Source organism: Epinephelus fuscoguttatus, linkage group LG2 (genome assembly GCF_011397635.1).
Source record: "Epinephelus fuscoguttatus linkage group LG2, E.fuscoguttatus.final_Chr_v1".
In the NCBI taxonomy this organism is placed as follows: domain Eukaryota; kingdom Metazoa; phylum Chordata; class Actinopteri; order Perciformes; family Serranidae; genus Epinephelus; species Epinephelus fuscoguttatus.
In genome coordinates, this window is record NC_064753.1 from 29,590,661 (window position 1) to 29,618,319 (window position 27,659).

The window sequence follows — 27,659 nt, forward strand, 5'->3', positions numbered from 1 at the left end:
TCTGTGGCCCTCAGAGTCTTCTCTCCCTCTCTCAGACTAAACCCCTCAACAATCTGTCCCAGCCCCGACGTAGACAAAGACTGCACTTTAACATGGCTGCAGCTCCTCACAGCTCAGCGCCTCATCTGTTTTGTATTTTTATTGTAACCAGTTGCAATGTTATTTATAAGTCTGCAGCTTTCCAGTAGTTTTTGCTAGTTTTGAACCATTTAAATGTTAAGTACATCCAGCCATGCGGTAAACCCACAGTTCCTTTCATGCAGGCTGTTGCTCTCTTTTTACCCGGAGCTCTCCCTTTGCTCAGGCTAATGCAGGCAGCAGCAGAATCAACAGTAGCAGCCACAAAAGGCTGGCATCTGTTCTATAGTAGTCGTCCTCAACATCACACAGAGCAGAGATGGCCAGCTATTCCAGTCCCATTTGTACTGCCAGGGCATCACCTCATTTGTTTAAAACAGAGGGAGGAGAGGCCTTTAATTAAATTAAGGGGCTTAAGCTATGTTGAAAAAAATAGTGAGGTAACTCTGCTCTGGGCTTCGTGCCAATTTGATGTTTATTGTTTGTTTTTAATAAAAGGATATGCTGTCATTATTCAAGATGAGTTGTTTTTTGTTGGAGGGGAAACAAGTCAAACCAACAAAATGTGACCTTTCAGTGCCTGTTTGTGCATTGAGTCTAAACAGTTGGATTTCTTCCTCATGTTGGTTTAAATACATTGTGCAAAACATCACAATTTTGTCTTCAGTTAGACCCAGATGTGCCGAAAATGTCATAATTTTTAGAGTATGTAATGGATAACCATCTCAGTGCTGTGACACATTTCTGACACAGCGCGCAGTTCTTATGTTCTTCTCCACACTGCTGAGATCATTTGTGTTGACATCATGTACTTTTACGGGTTTCCAACCCTCAATGATCCAGAACTGTTCACTGGGTCCTCCAGGGACTGTTAAGTTGGGCTGAAATCTCCCGCCTTATCAAACCCTCCAGGTTGCAAACAGCAGGACATTAGAAACTGCAGCATTACCAAAACCTCTTTCACATATGGACAAAACCTCAAGACTTGTTGGACACCGGAGCCATTATGTTCCTACTGCAACAATACCATAGACTATAAATGGTCCTTTGTGGCCTATTCTTTTCCTCATCCTTTGTTGTGTGTGCCTTGTGGTGAGTGCGGTATCACAGGTCTTAGCCGGGGCCAGCAGCATTTCTGAGCGACTGCAGCAGGCCAGAAATTCACCGTGTAAAATGACAACTGTAGAAAATAATGGAGCCGCCACCGCCAAATGACCCTACCAAGATGCAGTCTTGATGTCTTTCTGGGGAAGAGGCGAGACAGAGCTAAAGACCTGACCTGGGATAGGAGCCCGCAGACACATACACACCCACACACACATACACACACAGGCACATATTATCCAGAGTCATACATTATTTTTATTCTTTTGGCAAACACGAACAATTGGACAAAGCATTAATGTAAGCAATCTTCACAATAGCACTTGCTGGCTACAGCCAGTGTCTGGGAGCTGAGCATAATCTAATTTGGATGGGCAAACCCTTGTATGCCAAGGATTTACATTGCAGCCAAAACGCCTTGGTTTGCAATTTCCAAGACAGCAGTCGAAAAGGAGCAGAAAATTGCTTCCAGGGCTGCAGACCAGACAAGATTATATTCAAAGTCTTTGTGAGGGCTTTGCCTGAATGGAGCCCTGGCATCACACACGTGCATGCACATGTATTCAAACACACACACCTACACACACACACAGAGGAGGGACCAGTATAACCACTTTAACCAATAGGTTAGGAGTCTGGATTTTGTAGAGCACCAGCATAAGCTCCATTTGAATATTTACAGGCTGAGCTTTGGGACACGGGAAATGGACAATTGTAGTCATCAATACTGAGGAAAGGAGGTGCTGCAGGGCAGAAAGGGGCAGTTCAATAGGTTAATACACTGGCCTTTCACCTTTTGATTCCAGTTAGGGACATGTCAGCAGAGGAATATATTTTATCTCACACAACCTCCAGGGCATCACATCTGCAGCGTCTTTCAAACCTTAAATAAGAGAAATTGATGCATCACTGTAGGAGTCTGTCATACCTGACTACACAGAGCTCAACAACAACGCTTGGCCAGTAAGCTGCAGATTTGGGCCAGAAGACTTGTCAGTCAGTGGCCCAAAATGCGATAAGACTTATCTCTTGTTCTCTGTGTGGCCTATGGTGTGCTTTTTCTACACATTGGACATCACCTCAGTCAGGGACGCACATACTGATCTGCGCCTACTAGACAGACGAAGGTTGGAAATCTGAAATATTATGTAAAGACTTTTTGTTTTTTTGCTGCCGCAGAAGCAATGGTTTGCAGAGATTGAAAATTAAATTAGCTCTCCAGTGTGTGACTATCATGTCTGAGGAGGAGGAATTACATCTAAAGTGTTCATTTACAGGTAATTTACAGTTAATAGACAAGGATACTATTCATGTCTGCAGCAAGGTCTAGCAGCATCTATTATGTGTTCTAGCAGAGCTGCTAATTGGCTAACCCTGACCAGTTCTGTATTGACAAGAAAAATAAAGCCATAGCTTTAAGTGTTATATGTCTGATTACATTAACAGTATTAGTTAGATATGAGAGGTGATCTGCCGTCTGAACACATTAAGGTTAACAAGGGCCGTGGTATATTTTTAATTCCGAAAGATTAATATAAATGCATTGTTTGAATTTCTATGAATTTTTTATCATTATCTGCTGAGACAGTGAATATTTATCAGCAGAAAGTAGGGATGATATGAATTCATTGATGATTGATAAGAAGTTGATCAAACGTGTGAAAATTAATCGATCGAATAAAGATAGAAACAAAGAGCACCATATAACCAATGACAAGGCGGCCATCTTGGAGTGTGGAGGAGGAGTGCAGTGCCGTTACTGTAAAATGAAGCAGGCAAAGCGAAGCATTATTTGGTTATGTTATATATGTTTTATATGTCTAGGCATCTTCTCCTTAATGTTTCATAGGCTGTGCAATGATGTCAGAGCATATGCAATATGTTGCTGTGAGCTTCTATTGAGGCAAAAAAAGCATTTGGTATTGTTATGTAAAAGGAAAGTTTATATATATATATATATATATATTTTAAAATCACGATTAATTGATTGTTAATATTACCAATGATCGGTTAAAGAAAGTGCATACACTATGCAACCCCAGCAGAAAGTACTACACCCCTGATCTCTTGGCCATATATTCCAGTCGGCCATAAATGTTGATGACAAGCTGGTAACATGGTTGAATGTCTGCATGTACCACGTGAGCGAAAACATACAGAGATTCGAATGCTCGATATTTATTCACCCGTGACCCTGAAAAACAGCATGTCCACTTATAGCTACAGTGCATAATAGAGGGAAACAATTCAAATGGTTACAAATGGATTCAGATGTACTGTATTTGACTTGTAGGCATGCTGGCACATTCCAGATAAAAGCTTCCACCGGGGTGAGGAGGAGATGGTAAATAATGGAACAAAGTAATTGCCCTCCACAGACAATAATACCTTTAGATAAATATTTCAAAAAGGTAAATTGCAGAAGGGTTGTAAAAAGGTTTTATTGTACTGATGGGATATAGTAAAAACAGACAAATAAAAAGACTAGAAAGAAAAACACGCTCCTGTAAAGCATGAATATTTTACATGTCCTCAGGTTAAAGGCTTGTATACTGTAGAACAGAGAGTCTGATCTGCACCATGTTCTCCTAGGTCAACAGCCAGGGAGGGAAGGAGAGAGGGAGAGTCCTAGTTATAAAGGTTAGGGAGGAATGCATTGTACTGTTGAGACACACTTTTTATGAAAAGATGAATTGATCCATCTGTAAGCAGCACTTAGACCCACTCCTCTGCCCGGTCATTACAGTGGGATAAATCAATATTTAATATCCCCCTCTAACAGCCACGCTGGATGATCTTAACCTCTCCTTAATCCCATTTATGTTACCTTTCCAGATTCTTCTTCATGTAAGCTCTCTGTATGATAAACTTCCAAACAAGACACTGGGAGGAAGGGGGGGAGGGGGGCAGCTATTAAAGACCACACCATATTTATGTCAGGTGAGGCGCTTTCTTGAAATATTAATATTCTGAAACTGACCAAAGTGAAAGCTTTTATCAGGGGCATTCAAACCTTTCTAGTTCGTAGGCTTGTATCAGCAAAAGGCTCTCTCTCCTCCTCCTCCTCTCATTTCACCGCTGAATTACAACTTACTGTTCTTTATTGCGGCCGAAGGATGAAGATGATGGGGCAATTCTTTTAGCTGACTTGATAAAGCGTGCCTCTCATTTCACACCGTCCTAATAGGGCCAGTGTCACTGGAACTAAGAGGTGACGATAGCTCACCGTGATTTGCACGGGCCGGAGAGTCGAGCGTGGGCCCGGTTAAGGTGTCATTCAGCGGGACAATAAATGATGTTGTAATGAAAACTGAGACACGCGTGTAAGATTAAATGGCTTCAAATGTAGAGCAACAATTACATCGTCCCCCTGTGCTTGCTCTATTATTTAGTGTTTAGTTTTTGTTGTTTTCAATACTACAATGGTACACTAATTTATTTAATAGTATTTCAATTTATGTCTGTTTTAACACGACTTTGCATTTACTTACCCTGCACCCTCAGCACACGCGCGCACACACACACACCCTCTCTTTCTCTTTCTGCTTCTGTCTCCCTTCCTTAAAAACACACTCTCTCTTCTCAGGTGACAAACACAGACAAAAGGTAGATTACAGGTGAGGAGTGACTGACTATTTCAAGCACAAGATCCCTTTAGGAAAAAAAACCCCACGCATTCTCCTCCTCTGAGCTGATTGCTTTAACATGCGTTGAACAGACACGTCTAAAATACAGAGGAAACAAAACTAAATCCCACAAAAGACGAAGTGGGGGTTAAAAAAAAAAAGCGTTAAGCTCTACCTGCCGAGGACAATGTAGCTGTAGGTGTGTGCAGCCTGTTGAAAATGGCTCTTTGCAAGTATTGTTCAGTTACTGCTTTCATGTCATGGCAGATTCGGCTGCTTGGTTGACCACAGGCTCACCTTAGTTGGGAGGCAGCTGTACCAGCTCCTGTGCACTCATGCTAAAAGCCTCACATGCCATGTTGTAACTAAAAGAAAACAGCCTGTTTGCTTTTTTAAAATTGGGGAGAAATTGTGACAGGGTGCATGTATGAAAGCTGTTTATCAGTGCAAAAACATTATGGATTGATTGAGTTATTGATTGCCTATTGTAAAGCTCTTTTTTGTTTGTGTCAGTAAGTGCACGAGAGGCTGTGTCTCTGTCCTCTCTGCGGGCTGCATCAATTTATTTGCTTCACTTCTTTAAGAGCATAGTTGATTGCCACCTGCATAGACAGTGATCTCTTCCAAACACCAAATTAGAGGGAAATCAAAATAGATATTCATTGACTTTTTTACATATACATTGACCTAGTTGAGGCTGTTGGTTGAAAGTGTCAGGTGCTGAAATATTAATGAGCATCGCTCCCAGTTCCTGCCTGCTCCTCACAGCCAACTGGCAACATGGCATCAAGCTGAAGAGAGGAGGACAGCTTTTTTCTCTCCTTGATTGACTCATCGATTGAAGATATTTTTAAAGGGAATCCCTGGGAGTGTGTGCTCCTGGTACAAAGCAGCCCCATCCCGTGTCAGGGGACGGAGAGGGCTGCAAGTCTGCTTTAATTGGGCATAGACTTCAGAGTCTTCTTAACCCACACCGGGCACCGCCATGGCCTGTCACGGCCCTCACACCAACATCAACAACGCCGAGCCCTCTAAACACGCACACACAAACATATTCATACTAATTTGAGTAAACACACATGTACGCACTGAACTATGCCAGCTCTTATCACTACGACCACCCTGGACACAGATGAAATAAACATGATAACCTTAAGAATTACTGCGATATTAAAATCAACATGTTCCACTTTCTTTAATAGTTTCTTTCCTCCACTCCTTGCAGGGAGAGCTGAGGACTCTTTGTGGTCAACTGCTTGTTCTTTTTTTTTTTTCTTTCTTTTGCTTTATGGAAAAAGCGTGCAATGGAGAAGACCTGAATCAGGGAGAGACGGACTGTATGATAGTAGTTCTAACCTTGTCAGCTCTGCAGTTGTTGAGGCCCACTGAACTGAGGGCGGACAGCTTTGCCTCCATGCCCTGCTGGTGATGTTGCAGCTGTTCCCTCTGGATCTGCTCCCTCATTTTCCGAGCCTCCTGGATGGCCTTCATCACTGTGTCCTGGTCCCCGAACAGCGCGGTAGAGTTTAGGCTGGACAGAATATCTACACACACACACACAGAGCAGAGTTAGCCTGCTAGAACACACACTGCCAAAAAAACAACATCCTGACACAGTGGCATTTATTTGTGATATATGAATGACCAAAACCTTGCAATGTGGTCTCCCTGGATGTGAGTGCATTCTGTAAATGTGTGTTTAAATCTGTGTGCATGTGGGGCATCTTGTTTGCGAAGTGAAGGTCGTACCTAGAGACGAGCCTCGACCCAGGCCTCCTCCAAGTGGGCTGGGGATCCCACCCTTGCCGAGGAGACTGTTAGGGCTGCTTTTACTGCCGAGGAACAGGTTTTGTGTCGGGGACGTGGGGGATTTAACCAGGTCTGTCGTCTTTGGCCGAGCAGACAGGTTGAGCGGCTGTGTTCCCTCCTCCTACGGCAGCAGAGATACAAGCGTGAGAGAAGACAGATGTGAGTAGGTGCCACCTCCCCTCCATTTTTTTGGAGGGGCTCGGGATTCCCAGACAGCACAGCTCTCCTCTGTTCCCGGTTAATTATAGGATCCCTATCTTGACCCACACCTCCTCCCTGGTTCTTCCCTGTCTTTGCTCCTCTCCTCTCCTCTCCTCTCTCATCCATCCTTCCTTCAGAGCTGCGCGATCTGCGATCTTCTTCACAGTTGCCCAGCGCCTTTGTTCACTCTAATTAAAGCAGATTCTGTCTCTCTGTACATCTTCATCTGTTCTCCCTCTCCTCCTCCCTGCTCTCTGTGTCTGCACTCTGGTTCGAAGAATAAATAATGACCAGATAACGGCGGTGCCAATGATCAAAGACAGCTGTTCCATTCATCAGATGTCGACTTGCATTATCTACTTCATTAACTTGTTTTCTAATTTCACTCCTCATTTGTGCATACTTGGTTTTATCATAAGCTTTGATATGCCTATTCCTTAAAAAAAAATACGATGTGATTGGGAAGAAAAACTCAATAGTGTACTTCTGAGATGAGGTCAGAAGAGGATGCATGTGTTTGGTGCTTTATTTGCTGGGCTTGTTGCAGCCTTTTAGACCAGTTACTGATGTAAGATGAAGAGTGTTATTTTCCAAGGTGTCACTTCAGCAGCTTGTCTACTGAGACCAAACATGCTATAGCTATGAGCGCTTGTGGATAAACAATGGGAGCACAGGCAAGACCTTTCAGTGCTTGCTCATTTGTTTAAAATAGTTTGAAAACTGAAATCGTACGAGCAGAAGAAATGCACACTAAACAAAAGTAACCTTAAGTAACCTTAGTTATATTTAGCAATCTGTGCAAAGTTGATCAAAAGAAATAGACTCTGTACATCTTTTCCTGATATTGAAATATTAGCATGCATGTTAGATACTATAGTTAAATAAATTTAGATATAATCAGCATTACATAAATTTAAAATGTCATCACTCCATAATTAGATACATAATCACGTTAAACATAAGAAAACTCTGAGATGATGTAAAAACTGCCCTGTCACACCAAAATCAATATGCACAGTGGAGTTTTTTAAATACAATAAATGTTGTATAATGCTGAATAGAAACAACTCAGACATTCGCATCCCAGAAAAGAAATGTCACTTCGCACAGTATAAATCGCCCTGTGTATACAGCAGTCTTTTAAATCAGATTAGGGCTCACGCTGTCGTTAACAGTCTCTTTCAAAGCCCAAGTGTCTCCTTGTCCAAACATATGGCTCAAGCGTAGACTGCCCCAAGGCCTTGTTATTGCTGTGCCAATAACAGTTTGTCATGCAGTGAGGCTGAAAGCAGACAAACAAAAACTAAAGGCAATCTGATTCCATTGGACTCTGTGTACGTATATGTTTGCTTTCCATTTAGGCATGACTCATTTTATTCAGTTTTTTTGGCAATATTTATGTTTTGTTTAGAATTAGTGTTGTAATAATATCGGCTGAACTGGCATCCATCTAATCTGATAAATAGAGAATCGCATTCATGTGATGAAATGACAGTGTTGAGTCAGTTTAATGGCAGTCTTTCAGTGGAAATCCCAGGAGGTAGAAGACCTGAAGGATTGTGTGTGGGTGTGTGTGTGAGTGTGTGTGTGCGTGTGCATGTGTGTGAGAAGAGAAAGCCAGAGTGCCTTCCTACCACTTCAAGACATGATTTATGGTCTTTCTCCATTGTGATATTATTAAGCTAAACTACTCCAAATGGGCGTATGTTTCTGATTATGGCCTTAGTGAGTGGGGATGATGTACATGGCCTTTCCTCTGCATGGAGGTCTAGTGGAGCCATGCCATACGGCAGCAGAACACACACGCACACACACACACATCCTGCATTTGGTTTGTTTACAAGACAAACAAAACTGTCAATTCTGCTTTTCGCTTCACTTTTGTCAGCGTTTGTACAGTGCTGTTGTAATGGTTTTGTTCCATTTCAGTTACAAAAGAAAGAAGAAAAAAAAACAACTTTTCATTGTGAAAAAAAAAAAAAAGAAAAAAATTAGAAACCATGTGTTCCACAAATTACTGGCTTGGAGCAGCCATAGCCATAGCAACCATGTCCACAGACTTCTGGTTAAGAGAGAGGGCCTTGTTAAAGCCCCACAGATTGATGGCCAGTTACGGGCTGGGCTCAACACCGGCAGGCTGTAACGCAAAACTACACCAACTCGGCTAGGCTAGGTCAAGTACCACTCAAGGCCCGTGCCGGTGGGTGGGCTAGTTAAAGGAGTTGAGCGTTGTACCTTGACTTGAGTGATGGGGCTGGAGGAACTCTTGTCATTCTTCAGAGAAGAGGGAGAAATGGGCCCGCTAGCATTGATGGGCTGGGGGAGCGGAGGCATCTTGGCTCCAGGAGAGACCTGCATGCTGGCAAGCTGGGCGGCATACAGTTGCTGTAGGGAGGTGGAGAAACCCGTTAACATCCAAATCCAGCAAACATTCAAAGTTTTATATTCTGTCTTTTCCTCTCCCTAGAACTCTCTCTGCCTCTGTGTCTGCCTTCATCTCCCCCTCTCTCTCTCTCTTTTACGTCTTTCCTCTCTTTCCATGAGGCTGGCAGAGAACCTCCATCAAAGGTCTTAACTGTATTTCAAAGGCTGAACCCAGAGAGAGACAGCAGTCTTAAAAACCACACAGAGATGGCTTTCATTCAAAATACTTGGAGCCCCTATTTTCCACTCATCACAGAGAAAAGTTTGCAGACTGGATGCAAGTGTGTTAGCAAAGATCTCTCATTTCTCTAGATCTACACAGCTTCCTATTGAAGTTTCTGGCCTGGGATTCGTCTCCACACAGCCATGTGAGACAGTCCCATTCCACAATGTTAGAAACCCAACCTCAGTTGGACTGCCATCACAGGCTATGTTAAACACAAGCATTATTAAGGCTTAGAAACCTGCACAAAGAACACTGATGTAATCACCGTTATTTTCCTTGGCGTTAAATCAGTAAGATGTCCAACTGTTGGTGACATTACCACACAAGAGGGCGGTTCAAATGACTGGCGAAGCACTCAATAACAGTTGGGCCTGTAACAGGGTTGAACTCTGAAAGCTCAATTTACATTTCCACCACTGGGCTGATTATGTGGCATATACTAGAAAGGGTGGTTAAAGACGTTGATATGAGGGTTTGGAAGTATTAAAAAAAAATCTGGTGAGCCACAGACTGCTAATTGTCCGTTGGATCAGATTTTTGACGCAGTAATTTATCCTTTATCCTGGATAAAGTTACAGTTTAATGTCTTGACATTAAGTTGTGCGCCCATTTTTATATCATTAGAGCCTGAAACAAATAAAACCAGACTGATTTGATGATTATTTTTGTGCTTGTTTTTCTGTGCCCAAAGAGCCCAGAGCACTCCCACACTGCTGTGACTTCTTTCTGCCCCAGGTCTGTATTGATTGGCCACCAGGTAAGTGATGAAATTGGCTTTTGTCTCCTGCTGCAAATGGCAGGGGTCTGTCAAATAGATCCACTGTCTGAGAAAGAGTGTTATGCCACATTTCCACTGCGTGGTACGGCACAGCGCTAGTCAGCTCGCTGTTTTTGGTTTTCCATCAGCAAAAGTTGGTGCCTGGTACTTTTTTTGGTAACACCTTGGTTGAGGTTGATGCTGAAGGGTGGAGTTAAAACTCTGCAGACCACTGATTGGTCAGAGAGAATTGTCACTAGAATCACCACTTGTGCGGCATGGGACATGCTGCACAAACCTGCCATTTTTAAATAGCCAAGCTACCGTCAATAAGGACTGCAATTTTTTTATTCACAAAAAATGGCAACCCGCAAAAGTATGCCATACAGTACGCTTTACAAATTACACAGTGCAACCTTCTTATGTTTGGTTGCCAATGGAAGGACTCGTTGAGTGCCGTGTTGAAGATGATGCCACAGTAGTTTAATGTAGTGTCGCTATGGCAATCAGCTAAGATTCTTGCCTACACAGAAAAGGCACTATCCTCAATGGAAAATGAAAAGGAAAAAAGACCTAGTACCAAAAGTGAGTTGAGTTTAGCCGAGCCATGCAGTGGAAATGAGGCATTACTCTATGTGGCCTTAGACCTCACTTCATCAGACAGATAGCGCCCCTTAACTCCCCCACTGGCCCGCTGTCCTCACGCTAGGTAAACCTTATGGTTTGTTAGGTTATTCAGTCAGATGGTGCTGTCAGGAGGAATCTTATTTCTCTTCCTCTGGCCAATCAGCAAACCCTGTCTCATTTCCTGGTACGACTGGTGACATACAGACCGCGTTTGTGCAGATGGGGGTGAAAGCGACCTGGCCCCGGCAGCCTCACCTTTGACAGTGTAGATGCAGACTAAAACCAAACAAAGCGCTTTATGTCCACGCACATATCTCCAGTTATAAACACATATGTGGTCCTGTAAGAAACTTTATCGCTGCCACATAAGCGGCGGCACAAAAGGTCCATTCTTCCAGGGGACCTGGGGATAACAACAGCACATGAGCAGCGGAAATGACAGACTGATTATGTTCCTACAATGATAGCACTGCCCCCACCTCCCTTACAAACAGCCTTTTGTCTCCGACAGGAATGGACACAGGAGCGGACCCAACTCTATTTTCTTCTCATCTGAGCTAGACTTAGTTAATGTCAGTGGTAAAGGCACTCTGTGTGTGTCTGTGTGTGTGCGGGGGGCGGAGAAAACAGGGAGAAAAAGTGACAGAGAAAACGACTGGCTGTAACTCCAGGCTACACACTCGTCTTAGTAGAGGAGTGGAAGCTGAGTCTGTTGGACAGATGTTTGCTAACAGGCCTGTCGACGAGCATACCCCTGACCTTGAGTGGGAAGAACTTTATTGTCCCGGAAAAAGAGCATAATTAGACTTTGCCTCAAATTAGACGCAGTCAGAGTGCCCCTTTTCAGCACTGATTAGCAGGTCAGTGCCATGGGGTGAGAAGCAGTGGTTATCCTTGTAACAAGGAACACTCTGCCTCCAAGGGCCAAAAAACAATAAATATAATCAGGGGCAAAGACAGATGAAGGGTGTGTTAATCTACCATACACTGCTCAAGGACAGGTATGAAACACCTCAGCATTTAGTGTGTTTTGCCATAGCATTATGGTAGGGCAGCTCCGAATACCGTGTTTGGGCGTTGAATCTTCAGTGAGAACTATCCGTAATTATTGGTGCTTCGACAGTAGATAAATGAGAGATGACGACATCAGTCAATTAGCCGCTTTGTTAGCATTAGGAAAAAGAATACTTTGCAAGAAGGCTAAGCTGTCATGTACAGTTTTCAGGTGATTTGCAAAGCTCATTGTAGATTTTTGACACACCAGTTTCCTTTGGCGTATCTGGCACTCCATTTTTTGGGGGCCATCCTCACAAATTTTGAAACTATTCCAGTCGCTTCACGTTTTCAACATGTTGCTAGGGTGTCCCTATGCCTGTCACATGTGGTCAGACTGTCCCAGGTTGTCAGTGGTTGGTTCCCAGTTTAAATGTCCTTGTCTGAGAACAACTTAAAATAATTAACATTGATGCGTAACAAATAATGTTGGATAAGTATTTCTTAATTGATGAGCTGTTGGGATTTTGTTGGAGCATTTGGATCCTGATTTTTACACTGACTACCATGGCAACAATCAAAGCTTCGAAGCATTCAGGCCCTACAAAACTATATATCTAGGTAAAAAGTAAATGTATGTGTTTGACACCAATCACATAATTAAGCTAGAAACAACAGCCTCACAAAACTGTACAGGAAGTTGTCCGTTCTAAATGCATTGTGGTGTCAAACGCTGATGGATTATGCATCCTGCCAAAGCTGCTCTCCCCAAGCAGAAGACATCTGCCTGCTTCCCCCAATTGACTCTCTCACATCTAATAACCGCTTCCTCGTATCTACTTGCCAGGTGGGGGCAGCAAAAGGTTCATGGTATTTAGGGTCAAGCTCAAAGTCAGTGCTCCAACTCTGAGGTACCGGAGGAGTAGGGTGAAAGACTGAGTGGAGCTCGACACCTTCTGTTTCCTTTTTCCCTTTACACTCCTAACAGGGAAATATACATCTAACGGGAAACATGCAATGCTTCTGTTCATGAAAAGCCATAGAGCTGCACATTAAGTCACAGCTTGTATGAAAATAGGAAATAGCAAAATTAATATAACAGCAAATGGGATTGCAATGTGGGTAATAAAAGGAATCTGGCATTTAGGAAATACGAGCTCGTATATTATGTGTTTCCTCTTTGCCTAAAGGAAGGAGCAACTTCCCACCATTTTCCATTATTAAAAGTGTTCATTTATAACTAGTATTACAATACAGTCTGTTTTTTTATTTATTGTTTTACTCCTTTTTTCCTAATACAGACACAACATACATAAATGAGGAGACACAGAATAGAAATCTAAGGTCCTCCTTTTGACCCCATCATTCCCTGTTTCCCAGTAGAGCGGAGCAGATCTCAGCAAGCATGGATTCAAAGTGAGTGCAGCACGCCCAAGGTCAGCCTGTTAGCCTCTGGTAATTAAAAACAAGCCCTCTGGAGGCAGCAGAGGTTAAACGGGGAGGTTCACTTTTCTGCCTGCGACATTAAACTGAGATTACACACTCTGCTGATAATGTTAGACATCTCAGAAGTATGATGTGCAATTAAGACGGGCGGCCTCTGTTTGTTTCGTGAAACAACAAAGCTGATATTATAGCTCAATATACAACATTGATTTGCTCATAACTTCCATCAACGCTCTTTTCCCCTCTGCGAGCATGGGAGCATTTGCCTCGTAGTACAAAGAGAAAAAACTTAACATGAAAAAACAAATGTGCATCTTGTTTTTCTTTAATAAAGTCAGTCACAGCATGGCAATATGTGCTGGAAAATACAGTGGCAGATATTTGTCAGATTCGTTGCTGCCAGCGATGACGGTGCATTGCACATTTACAACTGCAGCCTGCAAAAATACAAGAATAAAGACAAACAAATTTCCTCAACAACTAATAATAGTGACAAACATGCTCTGCGTTTTCCATGAGGTGAGCTTTGTCTGATGACTGCCAACACTAGTAGCCGCGCTCCTCTCTCTTTGTGTGCGAGTGTGTCTGTTTGTCTGTCTGTCAATGTCTCATTCACCTCTGCCTGGCCTGGGCGCTGAGCACTGGGCTGGATATGAGGGCATTAACTGTGCTTCACTGCACCGCACCATTTAAAAGGCAGCGCAGCGCCAGCCCCGTTTGCCACAAGGCTTGTACAGGCTCATTGCCCAGGGCGACCGGGCAGGCTGACCCAGGCTAGGCCCAGATGTCAGGAGTGGAGGAAGGCGTCCTGGTGCACTGTGCCGATGCTTTCCAGTATGGCCCAACATCTGTCTGATCTGCTGGCACCCAACCTGCTCTGCTCTAACCCCTCCTCTGGCCTTTCTCTATTTCTCCATCTTGCATCAACAGTATATGTTGAAGTCCTTCTCTATCAGTTTCTCTCTCTCCCACATACACACACACACAACGCAGTCCATCTTGTATAAGTGTGTGTGTGTATGGGTTCTCCAGGCCCAGGGGCCCCAGAGCCAGCCCTCCCATTCAGTGCAGCTCACTGCATTATCCACTCTATCTGTCCATCTGTCCCTCTGTTCACCACTGCCTCTATCCAGCTGCTCACATAGCCGTCCTATTAGCCAGCCTTCCACACACAGCTAGCATTGCTGCACTGCTCTGGGTTACCTTCAAAGACCGAGCTCGTCTGCTCATAAACACAGAAACAGCTGCTCTCTACAGTATGTCTGTTCTCTCTTTCTCCCCTCCTCCTCTCTGCCTCTCTCTCTTTCAAAGTCAAAAGTGCTTCACTTGTTAATGATGGAAGCCGTTTCTTCACATCTGTACTACACAGGCATTTACATCCAAACAAAAGATAATGTGCGGTTTGCTGCTCTCCCACTTTCTTCCTGTTTGTCCCTGACTGTGTAACACTCTTTCTTATCACTCCAGTCGTCTCAGCCTCTGAGTACTCCTTCAGATGTGACTGTCTGCTTGAGATCTGGTCCGGGTTGTCGCTGAGCATGTGGGCTGCTTTTCATCTTTACAGTGGGAGCATGAGCCGCGGCTGGGCCCAGGTTTATCATGGGCCTAGAGAGATGCCATAGGAAATACGGCGGATGGTAATTGCGGCGTTGAGTCTTTATTCAAGCGACTCGACTTCCAGTGCTGTAAAGCACGAGGATGTGACGGGCTTGGACAATTCAGGGAAAGAAAAGAGCAACACACAGACAGAATGAGTTAAAAGAAAAAAGAAAAAGAGGATGGGGGTAATTCAGTGAGAAATACACAAACTAAGACACTTAGAGATGGTTCAAGATGTGGATTGGAAATTGGAAAAGCAAGACAGTGAGACAGAGACAGCAACAGATAGAAAATGGAGCTTTGACTGAGTGAAAGCAGAGGGTTTCTATTTATTTAGTCTTAACAGTGATACTGCATACAGAGAACCCAGATGTTCTGTTTTATCCAATAATGCTTTCTTTAAAATGCCTTAAACCCCAAAGTCTGCTTCCAATGATAAAAAACAGGACTTTCTCAAAGGTCCTCCTGCTGTTTACTGTTTCTGTAAAGGGGCGGGTGATATATATTAACTTCATATTGGCCTTAAGTAAATTGTTTTTCACTTGGCAACTGATGCAAGGTATAGTTTACAAACAGCAAATTAAGTGCTGTCCCAATAGAAAATTCTTTTGTGGAATTAGGGAAATTCCCTTCTTGTCTCTTCACTCAATTGAATATAGTAGGTGTCCGGACAGATTGGGGTACAATCTGAGCACAATTTCCTCTGTTAGGTGAGAGGTGTCAGTTGTAATCAGGGAAGGACAGGCAGGGATGGAGCCATTGTTTCCTGCTGGTCCTGGGCTCATCCCGGCTCTGTGTGGGCTTTAATGAAGAGGGGCATGTCGCGCTGGGATAGTTTACCCGCCTCCTCTCCTGTGAGTTGAGGACGAGAGCCAATCTGTCAGGAAAACATTGAGTGAAATTGCCCTGTGGTACAGCAATGCCTGGTGACAGCCACTTGCAGACTGCCAGCCAGCGGAGTGATGCTACCACCCCGTATTGACAAGCAAATTACAGTCTCCAACACTCAAACGCATCCTGGAAGATTCATTTACATCCATCAGCTCTAAGCCTTTGTTACCTTGTTGGGTTTTCTTCTCTTGGCGAGAAAGGGCGGGGAATGGAATCCCAGACTGTTATGACAGAGGAGATTGTGAAGAGGCTACGTGGCCAACATTAAGACTGACGGAGCGGCTAGCCTCTCTGACTGGATGGCTGATCACATTACCTCTGCAGCATTGTGGGAATTAATTCTTCCAATAAGCTAATTTTTAAGGTTCATATATTGCACAATCTAAACTGAGTAAATTGGTGAAAATTATAGCTTGCCATGCAGCTGACAGGAAGAGATATTTTAATTGGGGGGGGCAGCCTATTCAGCCATATGTGTGTGGGATTCTGTGTGTGCGAATCTGCGAGGAGGATGAAGAATGGGCTCGGAGGTGAAACTAGAAAAGTTGAGGTGGAGTATTGTGCTTGATGATGCATGCAAAATAAACTCAGCAGTACAATGAGTAATAAGCGGGGGTGACTTACATCATCTTACTTTGTTCCATTTTAAACGGGTTTTTATAGCAAATAATCTTACCTGTGGCACGCAAATTACAAGTTGTATCAGTATAACACTGGATATAATGTGTCAGTTTCAAAGTAGCTGTCACCTTTTTTTAACCACAGGAGTTCTTTTAACCACAGGAGTTCACAGGTTTTGCCTTTTTTTGGTTGTTGGTTTTTTTTTTGGCATCTCTTTGTAGGCAGTATGCAGCTTTTTATGGCTTTGTGTCTCTTTGTAGTCGTTTTGTGTCTCTTTGAGTTAATTTTGTGTCTTTTTTTGGTCGTTTTGTGTCACTTCGAGGTTGTTTTGCCTTTTTTTTTTGTAGACAAATGTGTCTCTTTGCAGTTTCTTAACACCTTTTTGTGGTCATTTTGAGTCTTTTCCTGGAAGGTATGTGTGTATTTGAGGGACATTTTGCAGGTGAAGGCCAGGGGGGGCCTTGATACTTTGAGCCCTTGGGCTTGTGCCCGGTTGGCCTGTTCAGTAATCCATCCATACCTAAGACAAATCTACTGTAGCAGGGTTCCGATAGATCCTTAAAAAGTCCTGTAAGGCACTGGATTCATTCATCTAAAAATAAAGCCTTAATTGGTATTAAAATGCCAAATCAATCTTTCCAAGTATTTAAAATGCAGCATTCACATAGTGTTTCTTGCTGAGAGGCAGAGGATCCACTGTCTGCTAGCTAGCTAGTGGGGAAGTGCGAATTCAAGGAAGATTGTCTAATTCAAGATTTTGTCGCATGGCTGAAACTGGTACAAGGCAATACATACAATGCTTATAACATAACATAATTGATGTTGGCTCATTTTTCTAAATTTTGGTTGTTGTAAAATTGTCCTGAATTTAATTTCGAGTGGTATTAAAAAAGTCTTTAAGAGTCTACTTTGCCTTAAGACGTGGGGACCGTGTCTAGAGTGCAGCCACAGGTGCTTCCCTACATTTCATTCAACTCAAATTTGTGTTGTTTTTCCTCTTTGGATTTTGCGAGAATATTTTTTTCTGCTTCCTTGTACACATGAGTTCTCTTTCTCAAACACACACACACACACACACACACACACACACACATCGGAGTAGACTTTTCAATAGTTTAATTTCGAGGAAGAAGCAGCTATTATTGCTCCAAAAGGGAGGAGACAACCCTAACTTAATTCCATGTCTGGCTTGATATGATGTTTTTAATCATAGCGGGCTCCCAGTGCTTTGTAGAGGAAGTGGTGGCAGTCACATGGTTTGTTGATCCCAGCTATGTAGAAAAGGGCATGTTTGACTTGCCTTGCTGTTTTAAGGGGAGTCTCTGTGCAGGGTAAATAGCAGCCAGCAGGCGGAATATGTGACAGGCTGACAGACTTCAATTAATGGAAAATGCACCTCTTTTTGTTTACTGTGTTCTGTAAAGGTCAGCCAAGTCATGGTCTTGGAGGCACTGTTTTTGCCCATTCCCAGGGTTAGGTACATAATCAGAATTAATCACTCTCGACCCGTCTCCGCTCCTTCAGATATATGACTGTCTCATCTGACCTCATACACCATTATAAATAGACTCCACATGCCTGTCTGAACTACCACTCCTTTCCAACCAACTTCTCCATGATACACAAACTAAGTCACACATATACGCTCCAGAAAACCATATTCACACACGCAGCCTCCACCTTTTGCTCTCATGGCCGCACATCTTCAAACATGAGCAGACTCATTTAACACCTTACATGCTTCTAATAGCTCCTCTCATGGCTGCATAATGACGCACAGCCCTCCAGAGCCAGCTGCATGCATTGTTAGAACTTGCCAAGGCTCGTTAACACTGACAGTGGTAGCCTCAGAAGGACAAATGCCACATATATCAACATGCAAAGAGTTTTTCCCCCCTCAGTCTTGAGCTGTCTTGTTTAATCTTGACATTCTTCTTTTCTGTTGTTGAGCATCACATGTTGCAGCGTTCAGTAACTTCTCCCTGTTGTCCACAAAGCAGCAGTGGCCACTTAACCACATGTCAGAACAGAGATGCTTTTTAATCCTTTCTTTCCTTCTTTTGTTTCCAAAGGCTGATTTATAGTTTCAAGACCAAAGATCTACAATTACTCAGAACTGCAAAGGAAACTGCAACAAGCAGCGGTGCAGCTGAGTGAATATGATGGTTATTCAGCTTCCCGTTGCTACTTGTCTTTTATGTAGATAAAAGTCAAAATTAGCAAGGGAATCATAATCACTGCTTTGACAACAAAGATCATGCACAGACTAAAGGAAGCCCTGGTAACAGTATTTGTGATAGTAACAACTTGAAGGATAGAAAGAAGGCAGTTATCTATATTAAACATTATGGCCTCAGGTTAAGCCCTGACCTGGGTTCAGCTTTTTTTTTTTAAATGCTGTGTGAGAAAAGTCCTGGATGAGCCTGCAGGGCTTGGAGCCTGTTCCAACATTTTATGTTGCTCAAAACCCTTACTCAGCCTCACTTTGTACAACATACCTCGAGAACAGATTAAAATGACTTTGTTTCTTTTTTTTTTGGTCCATTCTTTCCTCTCATTTGTCTTCCACACAGAGATAAAAGAAATATTACAGTGGTTCTACCAGATAAAAGCAATAAGAAGGAAATTCTTTGCTTACACAGTCAATTGTCTTCTGATAAATTCACTGGCGGGCGATTAAGGCAACCAAAGTGATTCTCATTCCCTCTAATAACTATTATCTTCCTAACTCCTCTGTCTGGCAGAGCTAGTGTGGATAAATCCTCTATAAAACAGGATAAATTACATATGTAAGGTGATAAGCGTGTGTGAGCTAGGGGCCTCCAGGATTATTTAGTGTGCAGCTCATTACTTAGCGTACAGCTGCTTAGCCATCCTTTCTACCCCGGGCTTGGCGGGCGTCCCTAGCATTCTTTGTCATAGTACTGTACATACCTGAAGCTGGAGGGGGCTGAGTCCTGACGCTGCTGCAGCTGCCATTGTGGATGGAATGAACTGCACCGGGTAGTTATCACCTGTCAGAGAGAGGGAGAGAGAGACAACAATGCATACAGGTTCAGACAATGAGCCGGCCCACAGCGACCAGGCAAGTGCCAACACGGATCCCGGGCCCTCCGCTACTTTGCCACAGCAATGTGGCACATTGCAACGAGCCCTCGGCTTCAAGCCCAAACATCTGCATTAACAAAAGGCTAAGCTGGTTTGACTGGAGCAGGATTACTTAGGAACGTTCCACGCCATTCCCTCCTTCCTCCACCTGCACACTGCTCCTCCTGGAAACAACTACTACATAGCTTTACAAGTTAGGAGTTCTGTTAAGGTTTGTGCGTGCGTCTGTGCTCAGAGTAAATGTTAAATATCTCCCCTGGTATTCAATTAGCGATTATGTAAAAGCACCAGCATGTTCTCTCAGGCAGTTCATACAGCTGTAGACTTGCCTGGCTATTGTTCAACACTACATTGTTTGTTTCTGAGTGATAGCTTTGGCAGCACTGTGAAAGCACTTGTATGCGAACTGGTTGGAACAAGTGTGTAGTCAGAATAACAAGGTTAAAAAACCCACACGTTCTTATCTCGCACATTGCCGTGATCAACCAAAGAAGAGATATATAATAGCGGCACTATTCATTACTATTCACTACTGTTGGCCTGCCATCAGCACGTTTGTCAGACAGGGATATAAAAACGGCTGCTGTATGAGTGATATCCATGGGGGTGTATAACTGAGCACCAGACGCTTTCACACACTCAACCTAGTGTGTTAGAACGGACAGAACAGCCCCAGTGAGACGGGGCAGCGCAGCATTCATGGGGGGAGGCTGGTTTGAAGCATGTGTCTGGAGGAGGGGAGGTGGGGAGGGGTAGCTGGCCTTCGCTCAGACCCCACTTCTGCCTGTCACTTCTTCTCACAAACATATGGAGCCATTAAGCCACAGACAAGGTAAATGTATATACCTTCTCTTTCACTTTGCCCTCACCCGCTCGCCTCACTTTGCAATCTTGTACAGCACAGCACAATGTGATACAGGCCATGGAAATTCAATCCCCATTTAGTAGCAAATAAAATCACACAGCAGAAGTGGTTTCAAATAGTGCTGGGTTGGATGTGCGGGGGTGCACCGTGGTTATTTCTACACCTCCTTTTTTTGGTATCACTTTCTCTCTGTCTCCTTCTCTCTGTGCTGTCTGTGACGTAGGGTTGGGAATAATAAATGGCTCGATGTCTTTCGATGTCATGTGAAACCTGGGGAGGGTCATGTGCTAAGTGAGCGCACTGCCACTGCTGGGGGGTCTCGGGCTCCAAGGTCTGGGTCTTGGGTGCACATAGTCGAGGCAACCAGACTCCAGCGGAATGGGCGCAGTGCCAGGGTAACGTCACCGTTGAAAGGGAATTACATGCGAAACTGTGTTTTTTATTTAACTGGCCATTGCTGGTCCCATGCCCAGAGCCTGGCCTCTCTGAATGCTAAGGGTGGGGGTAATGCAGGTGACGCCATGGTCACAACAGGCTGTGTTTCCCTGCTTATGCAGTGCCATGAAATGTAAGTCATAGGTCTGCTCAGGGTTGACGGATGACGTTGAGAGCTTTCTTAGAACAGATAAAATGATGATGAACGAAGGCTGCAACCCTCAAACCTATTTTATATTTTCACTGGCGTTTAAACCGTATGGAATTATCAAGGCTGTTCGCAGAAAAACAGGCTTACATGAAAATAAATAAACAGGTGTTTAGTTTTATACAAATTAAATTTCACTCTCAAGTGAGGATATGGAGTTTAAAAAAAACTTACCAAGGGTAATTTATTGACATTCACCACATACCCCCCCCCCCCCCCCAAACAAAAAAAAATGTCGGCATTGTACGTTTTGGAAACGGAAAATATATTTTGGCTTAAAATACCCAGTTTCTTAGGCACGATTCCAGCAAAAAAAAAAAAAAAAAAAAAAAAAGGCAGCACTGTCTCAGTTTGTCGTAGCGCTATCGCCGCCAACTGGTGGTTACAAAACACCCACATTTGGAGCTTAAAAAAGCCAATGGAAATACAGCAGCGACTTGCTGAAAGACAACTGCTTTTGTTGTTTGTTGGTCTCAAACTGTCATCTGCAGCTTGGCAGGCGTGACAGCCGATAACAAAGTCAGCTCATATGCTACGTCAATTTAAAGACGTTGATGTGATATGTACCAAATGTGAAAATGTAATGTATTTGTGGTGTGAAGAAACGTATACTGCCAACATTTTCTTCAGGGTACTGGGCTGAAATTTAAGTTACAGTACATCAAGAAAAAAACATGCCTAAATCTAAGAAAAAGAAAAAAAAAAGAAAAGAAAGGGGAATGACAAAACCAGCAACGTTCAGCAGGATGTCTATGAGAAAGACTGGCAGAGGAACCCAAAGACTATGGGGCCATTCTGCGGGTCCATTAGAGGCACATCAGCCTGAATGCTGCCACGTCTGTGTAAACAGTGCAAACGGACAGGATTCTCTAGTCTATTTGTTTAAAAGATGAGTTGGTGTTTCTATGACTGTGCTTGCCTACCATGCAGCACCAGGCCATTGAGCACAGCCAGTGGATGAGGTGATGACTTACCACTACGGTGCCAGAATGACTCTCTTGCTATGTGAGCACCACGGGGCTGGGGGTCATAAGCAGTGGTCCCTGGGAGCTTTCTCATAATGATAACATCAGATTAGTGTGCCTTAGTCTTGGAAGTGAATGCTTGGCCACTCACTTCATGGAGAAAAGACACGGCAGCATCCTGTATACCCTGCAGGTGGTGGCGATAACATTGTACTCTCTGGATATATTGTGTATATTGTGTGGGACGGGGAGAAATAATAGAGGTTTTTGAAATACCTCTCCTGACTGCACGAGTCATTTTCAGACCCCCTTTGCTTTTTCTTCATGAACTCATGAATTATGCAGGAACTATACACATGGCGACCCCTGACCATGATTCCATAATAGCTCCTGTTATTTGAACTAAAACATTTTCCGTGTCAAATCTATTGCAGAAAGCACACTGGTAAAAGACTCCCCCTCAGGCACTTTGTTTAAGCTGTCATGGCTCCATAGTTCCAAAATAGCTGACTTTCTTTTTCATCCTGTGGTTTTATAGTTAATTCATTAACTGCACTACCACACCTTTTAATGTTCTGCTGCGAACCTGCTGACTTCCCTGTGTTTCTTTTTCCGTTTCCAGTCCTCTTCCTTGTTCTGGTACTGTTTTATGACAAACAGGAGGACTTTCCTCTTTCAAGCTGACTCATAAATCCTTTTCTCTTTGACAGTGAAGTTTTCAGCAACACACCGTCTCCTTCAATTTGCATGCGTGGGAGTGAAAATAGGAAAACTTAAAAAAAAAAAGTACAAAATCAGTTTAAATCGATTAAATAACTAAGAAACATCAAAAACTGCAGGCTCTGGGACCACGTGAGCCATGTGAGGTGAAGAAGGGAGCAACTAGGGCCATGGGTATTTTTTTAACATTTAACAAACAGTAGTATATTGATGACACATCTTACATTTTCACAAGAATATGAGGGTGTACGGGGTTATTGTTTTGGCACGTTATCGGACAACATGTTGCAACACCTTTTTCCGAAAACGTTTTTATTCTGAGGGCTTCTCCCTCACTCAATTCAAAAGACAAAGGGAGAGAAAGAGACATGCTGCTACAGGCAATGAAAACAGTTATACATGCAGGAAAACCTGTTCCTTGTATCACCCACAAGCATCTCACCTTATAATTGTCTTTTAATTACTTAATTTCACTGTCAAAAGACATAATTGTGCAAAACTGTAAAAGGGGAGAAGAGGGGAGTTGCTTTTTAAGCATATAACAATATAAGACTTTTCATGCAGGGTTCATCGCCTGAGTTATTGGATCTCAAACAGTAGATACTTGGAAAACGATTACAGCCGGCACACTCCCGAAATACACTTTCATGTTGAAGACATGTTGACATTCCTCGGCTTCTCTACCCATATCTATTGTTTCACATGGACTAGAGCATTCCCAGGCCTTGGTGTCGAGTCCAAGTTCAGACAGAGTAGGGCATGCCAGTGGCCTCAAGTGTGAAGTTTGTTGCTATCAGAAACTGTATTAAAATAATGCAGGCAGCTACGGTGACATAAACACTTAGTTTGTGGACTCCCATTTCGAAGCTTTGAGTTTGGTGCTTTGGGTGTCGCCATCTTGGATTTTTGGTGCCAGAAGTGACCATATTTGGACAAAAGGGTGGAGCTGTAGCAGAGCAAGGGGTGGTGACGTCAGGCCTTTAATTTTGCGTAACTTTAAGCCTTCATAAAATGTAAATGGGTGTGTTACATGAAAATTCACCACCTGTACAGTTGTCATGAAATGGGAAATAGCTTTAGAAACCCAAACTGTTTTTGTACCAGGCTGTTAACATGATTATTTCTGCTTTAAAGTTGGGCATTTTAACAAAAGGGGTCTGTGGGGACTGACTGGCTCTCAAATAGCCAGCCTCAAGTGGCCATTTGAGGAACTGCAGATTCTGGCACTTCCGTATTGGCTTCATTTTTTTTAGCCCCGGTTGTCACTTGGTTGCTATGTAAGCGTAGCAACTTTAAAACTAAAACTCATAATTATGAATCAAAGTGTAAAGGGAAAAGACGTGGCAAGCAGAGAGAAAGAAAGTGGGAAGGACAAAATGAAGACTTAAGCTGCAAGCATACCTGGCTTATAAGACATTCCCGGAGGGAAGAGAAATCCTTGCTGGGCGGCGGCTGCTGCTGCCAGAGTGCGTTGGTCGTGTGGAAAAATGGGGATCATGAGCGGAGGCATGTGACCCTGGACCTGCTGAACAGATAGGGAGCAGAGATCAGAGAGAGGCCTAAGCATAGGCATGGTACACAGAAACACAGAGCCCACTCAGGGGGAGGCCAGATCACAGCTCCGTCTAACGCGTGCTGACAGGGAGCTCTGCGGCACTGACGGCCCTCGTGTGCTCGCACAATACCTGGCCAAGCTACGCCTGCTCTTAATCCAAACCACAATTTCACCTCGGAACATCAAAGGCCCTCGCATACGCACATTGTTCCAGCGTCAGTTAGAGGAAGTGACATGCAGGACAGAGAGCAGAGAGGCTCAGCAGGTCCGTACGGCTTCTGTAGAGACGTACTGGACATGTTGAAAGAAGCATTCACCAACACTCTTGCTGTTGCAGTAGACACAGCATGTTAGCAAGAGGATTGCTGAATGTTTTACACAGGAGACCCTCGCCTCATCCACTCATATAATCTTGGATGATCATTTATTTAAATGATAAAAGCCTGAAGACAATCCAGTAATTTACTACGACTGTTTTCAGCAGAGGAAAAATAGCAAGCGGTTGAAAAGTGCGTGCCGCTTGCTGTATTTCATTTTAATGTCATTCTCTGACTGTCTGTTCCACTCACATATTAACCTTCACCATCCTCCAGTCTGCTGCTGACTTGCCTACTGGGAATATCAACCCAAACTCCTTGCATGTGTGTGTCAAGGGTGGGTGAGTCGCTTATGTCTCAAAAGTGGTGTGTGGGGGTTTTGCACACATGTTGCAAGCTCCAATCTTACTGTCATTCCCTGCTTCCTGAAACTCTATGACGGGGAGCAGCCCAGCTACCACGGGCCTGCGAGGGTTAATCTCGCACTGAGCCAGGCCACCTCAGGGGAACCTGCCTGGAAAATGGGTTAATAAAGGTCATCCCCCAAAATAAACACTTTACAGAATGTTTCTCCATTCATCCCTCCTTAAAATCAACTCGCAATAAAACGGGTCTGGGCGCAATTACTGCCGCTGCATTGGGGCATGAAATCAACCTGCTCTGAGCAATGACTTTTCCCCCATGTTCTGGCTGAGGTCTGCTATGATCTCCACTTTTTCAGCCTGTGCTGCTCCCCCTGTAGACCCTTTACCGGAGTAGTCGCACCCAGTTTCTTTCACAGCTAGCACGCTAAACCTACTTAAAACTACTTTATTGATCTGTCCAGAGGTGCAGAGCTAGACTGAAAACTAAATAAATAGAACCATTTTATGCCTACTGAGCTTTTACAGAAGTGCAAGTGCAGAAAGTGCATTATAGAAGAATAGAAAAGTATGTAATTCTTCCAAAAGTAATTCTGCGAAATGTGCTGTTACTGTAGAAAAAATAAATGGCCAAGGAGACTGCGACAAATGACCTTAAATAAAACATTGCTTTATAGGGATCTGTGTTCCAAGTTTCCAGGCTGAATGGATGAAAGATGAATCTTGGCCTTGCATGTATGGAACATATGGAAAAACACAATAATTAATGTCACAACATGAGGTAGGGCCAGTGACAGGCGGGGGGGACACTGGGGAACACAGCTTTTCTCTGTCTGTGTATTTGGACTGTAAAACCAGATGGAGTCTGCTGCTGAATGTGCGGTAGTCACGGGGCAGAAAAGGGCTCCCTCAAGTCCACATCCCTCCAAGTATGTTACAAGTGCGTTGCGTGGTAGTTCATACATTTTCATGAATTAACTAACATGCCTCAGCAGTAAATTAAAAGTTACTTCCTCTTTTTTTTTTCTTAACAAAATTATTGGCTGTCAGCCTTTTTCCAAACATTCTCCTGAGTGAAAACATCTTTATGAGACTGCTGTACAACCGTACGGGGTATTTGTTGCATGTAAAAGATGCTTAAACATAATTTTTATCATCCTTTTTTCCAAATCATACAAGCAAAACATAAACAGGAGAACAGCTACTTCACATGAGCAAACAATAGTTATGATGCCAAACAACGAAAGAACTGTTAAATATTTTTTATCGTTCACACAATCCCATTATTTATTTGATTTTAATCATTTTAAAAGGCGCATGTTACTGCATTAATTAACACAACTGAATCTTACAAGACATGTCTACACATTAAACACAGCATATATACCGAGAGACAGCCCGCAAAAGGCATCAGATACTTGGACGTATTTTCCTCCGGCACTAAATGTAAATGATGTCATTTCATCTGGGATATCAGCTTTTATTACTATTATTATTTTAAAATATGGGGCAGAATATACAAGATTCACCGAGGCAAGACAGAGTGTGAATGTGCGTTGAAGGGGAAATAAATGCATTGAGTTTGAATAGCTGTGATTTGCAGTAATGAGCTCCGCGCATTAAAGTTTAATTTACGGCAACTAATGTCAGAGAATGGCAAATCAAATTCTGAGGAGCTTCAAGGTGGCAACAAATAGTGGAGGTTAGTTGAGCTGTCAATTAACAGCTGGCACAGTGGCTGAGCAGATTATAACATTTTCACAAGCGCCTCTTTTTTTTTTTCTTTTTTTTTTTAATTTGACTGTTAAAGTGGAGGAAAAAAAGAAGATGTATATTTAACAAAAAAAAAACCAAAAAAAACAGAGAAAGAAATGCTCTCATATGTGTGGCTTCCACTCTCCCTCTATTACTACAAACCCAACCTCCTCCCCCTTTAAGAGTTACCCTCAACTTCATCTATGTATGGGCTGAGTGCCCGGGATATTTCTATTGCCAAGATGATCTTGAGGAGTCTGAGAATGAAGTGGAGCAGATGTGAGCGGGGCACTTGGGCAGCGTCCTCCCTTCTCCTCGTAAATACAGCGGCATTGTTGTGCTGGCACTGCTCTTCCTTTGTCTTAGCACTGCTAAGTACTGGATAATGTCATTTCACACCATCTGCCCCCAGGCTTCATTAAAGATACATGAATGGGCTATCTTATGAGGAACAGGTGCTATTGTTTGTCCCTCAAGACCCAGCACTAAGGATCTGACTCGGAATACTTGAAGAGGAGCATCTGTAGTGATCAGTCAGACAGACTTGGCTGAGGCCCCCGTCTCTGCCAGCAAGCACTCCAACAGAGGTTTCTGGGGGAACTCAGCCGCCTTGCAACATGTATCATCAATTCAGATGACCTGATGAAGTCTGTATCAGGCCAGCACGCAATCTGTTTCCCTCTCAAGGAGATGCTGGTATTTGATAAATGCAGTTCTGTGAGTAGGATACCATATAGATACCATATTGTGGAAGAGCTAATTAGGTTTATTTTATTCTGTGAGAAAAATAACAGCACATCTTATTTATTATTTTTGCAATATTTAGCTCAATCACCCAACTTTCCTCTAGTGCATCACTCTGCGTTATCCAGAAAAGCTTATTCATCATTCATTTATAGTAAATAAAACTTTAAGAGCCCAAATTAACCAAGTTATACTAAGAAAACACTCAGCTCAGTGTACAATG

At 43.3% G+C, this 27,659-nt stretch overlaps 1 protein-coding gene across 8 annotated transcripts in view; it reads right to left on the reverse strand.

The window, feature by feature from the left end:
- The window catches only part of sox6 (SRY-box transcription factor 6), a 150,425-nt gene that overhangs the window by 22,877 nt on the left and 99,889 nt on the right, over positions 1–27,659 (reverse strand). For 6 of the 8 annotated variants that reach the window (XM_049561367.1, XM_049561336.1, XM_049561360.1 and 3 more), the window contains 5 exons: positions 24,105–24,228; positions 19,337–19,416; positions 9,054–9,203; positions 6,558–6,738; positions 6,165–6,352 (listed from right to left, as the gene is read on the reverse strand). In XM_049561367.1, coding sequence (XP_049417324.1) covers positions 6,165–6,352; positions 6,558–6,738; positions 9,054–9,203; positions 19,337–19,416; positions 24,105–24,228 — 723 coding nt within the window. The remainder of the gene's footprint in view (positions 1–6,164; positions 6,353–6,557; positions 6,739–9,053; positions 9,204–19,336; positions 19,417–24,104; positions 24,229–27,659) is intronic. The other 2 variants (XM_049561383.1, XM_049561354.1) reach the window with 1 other exon arrangement.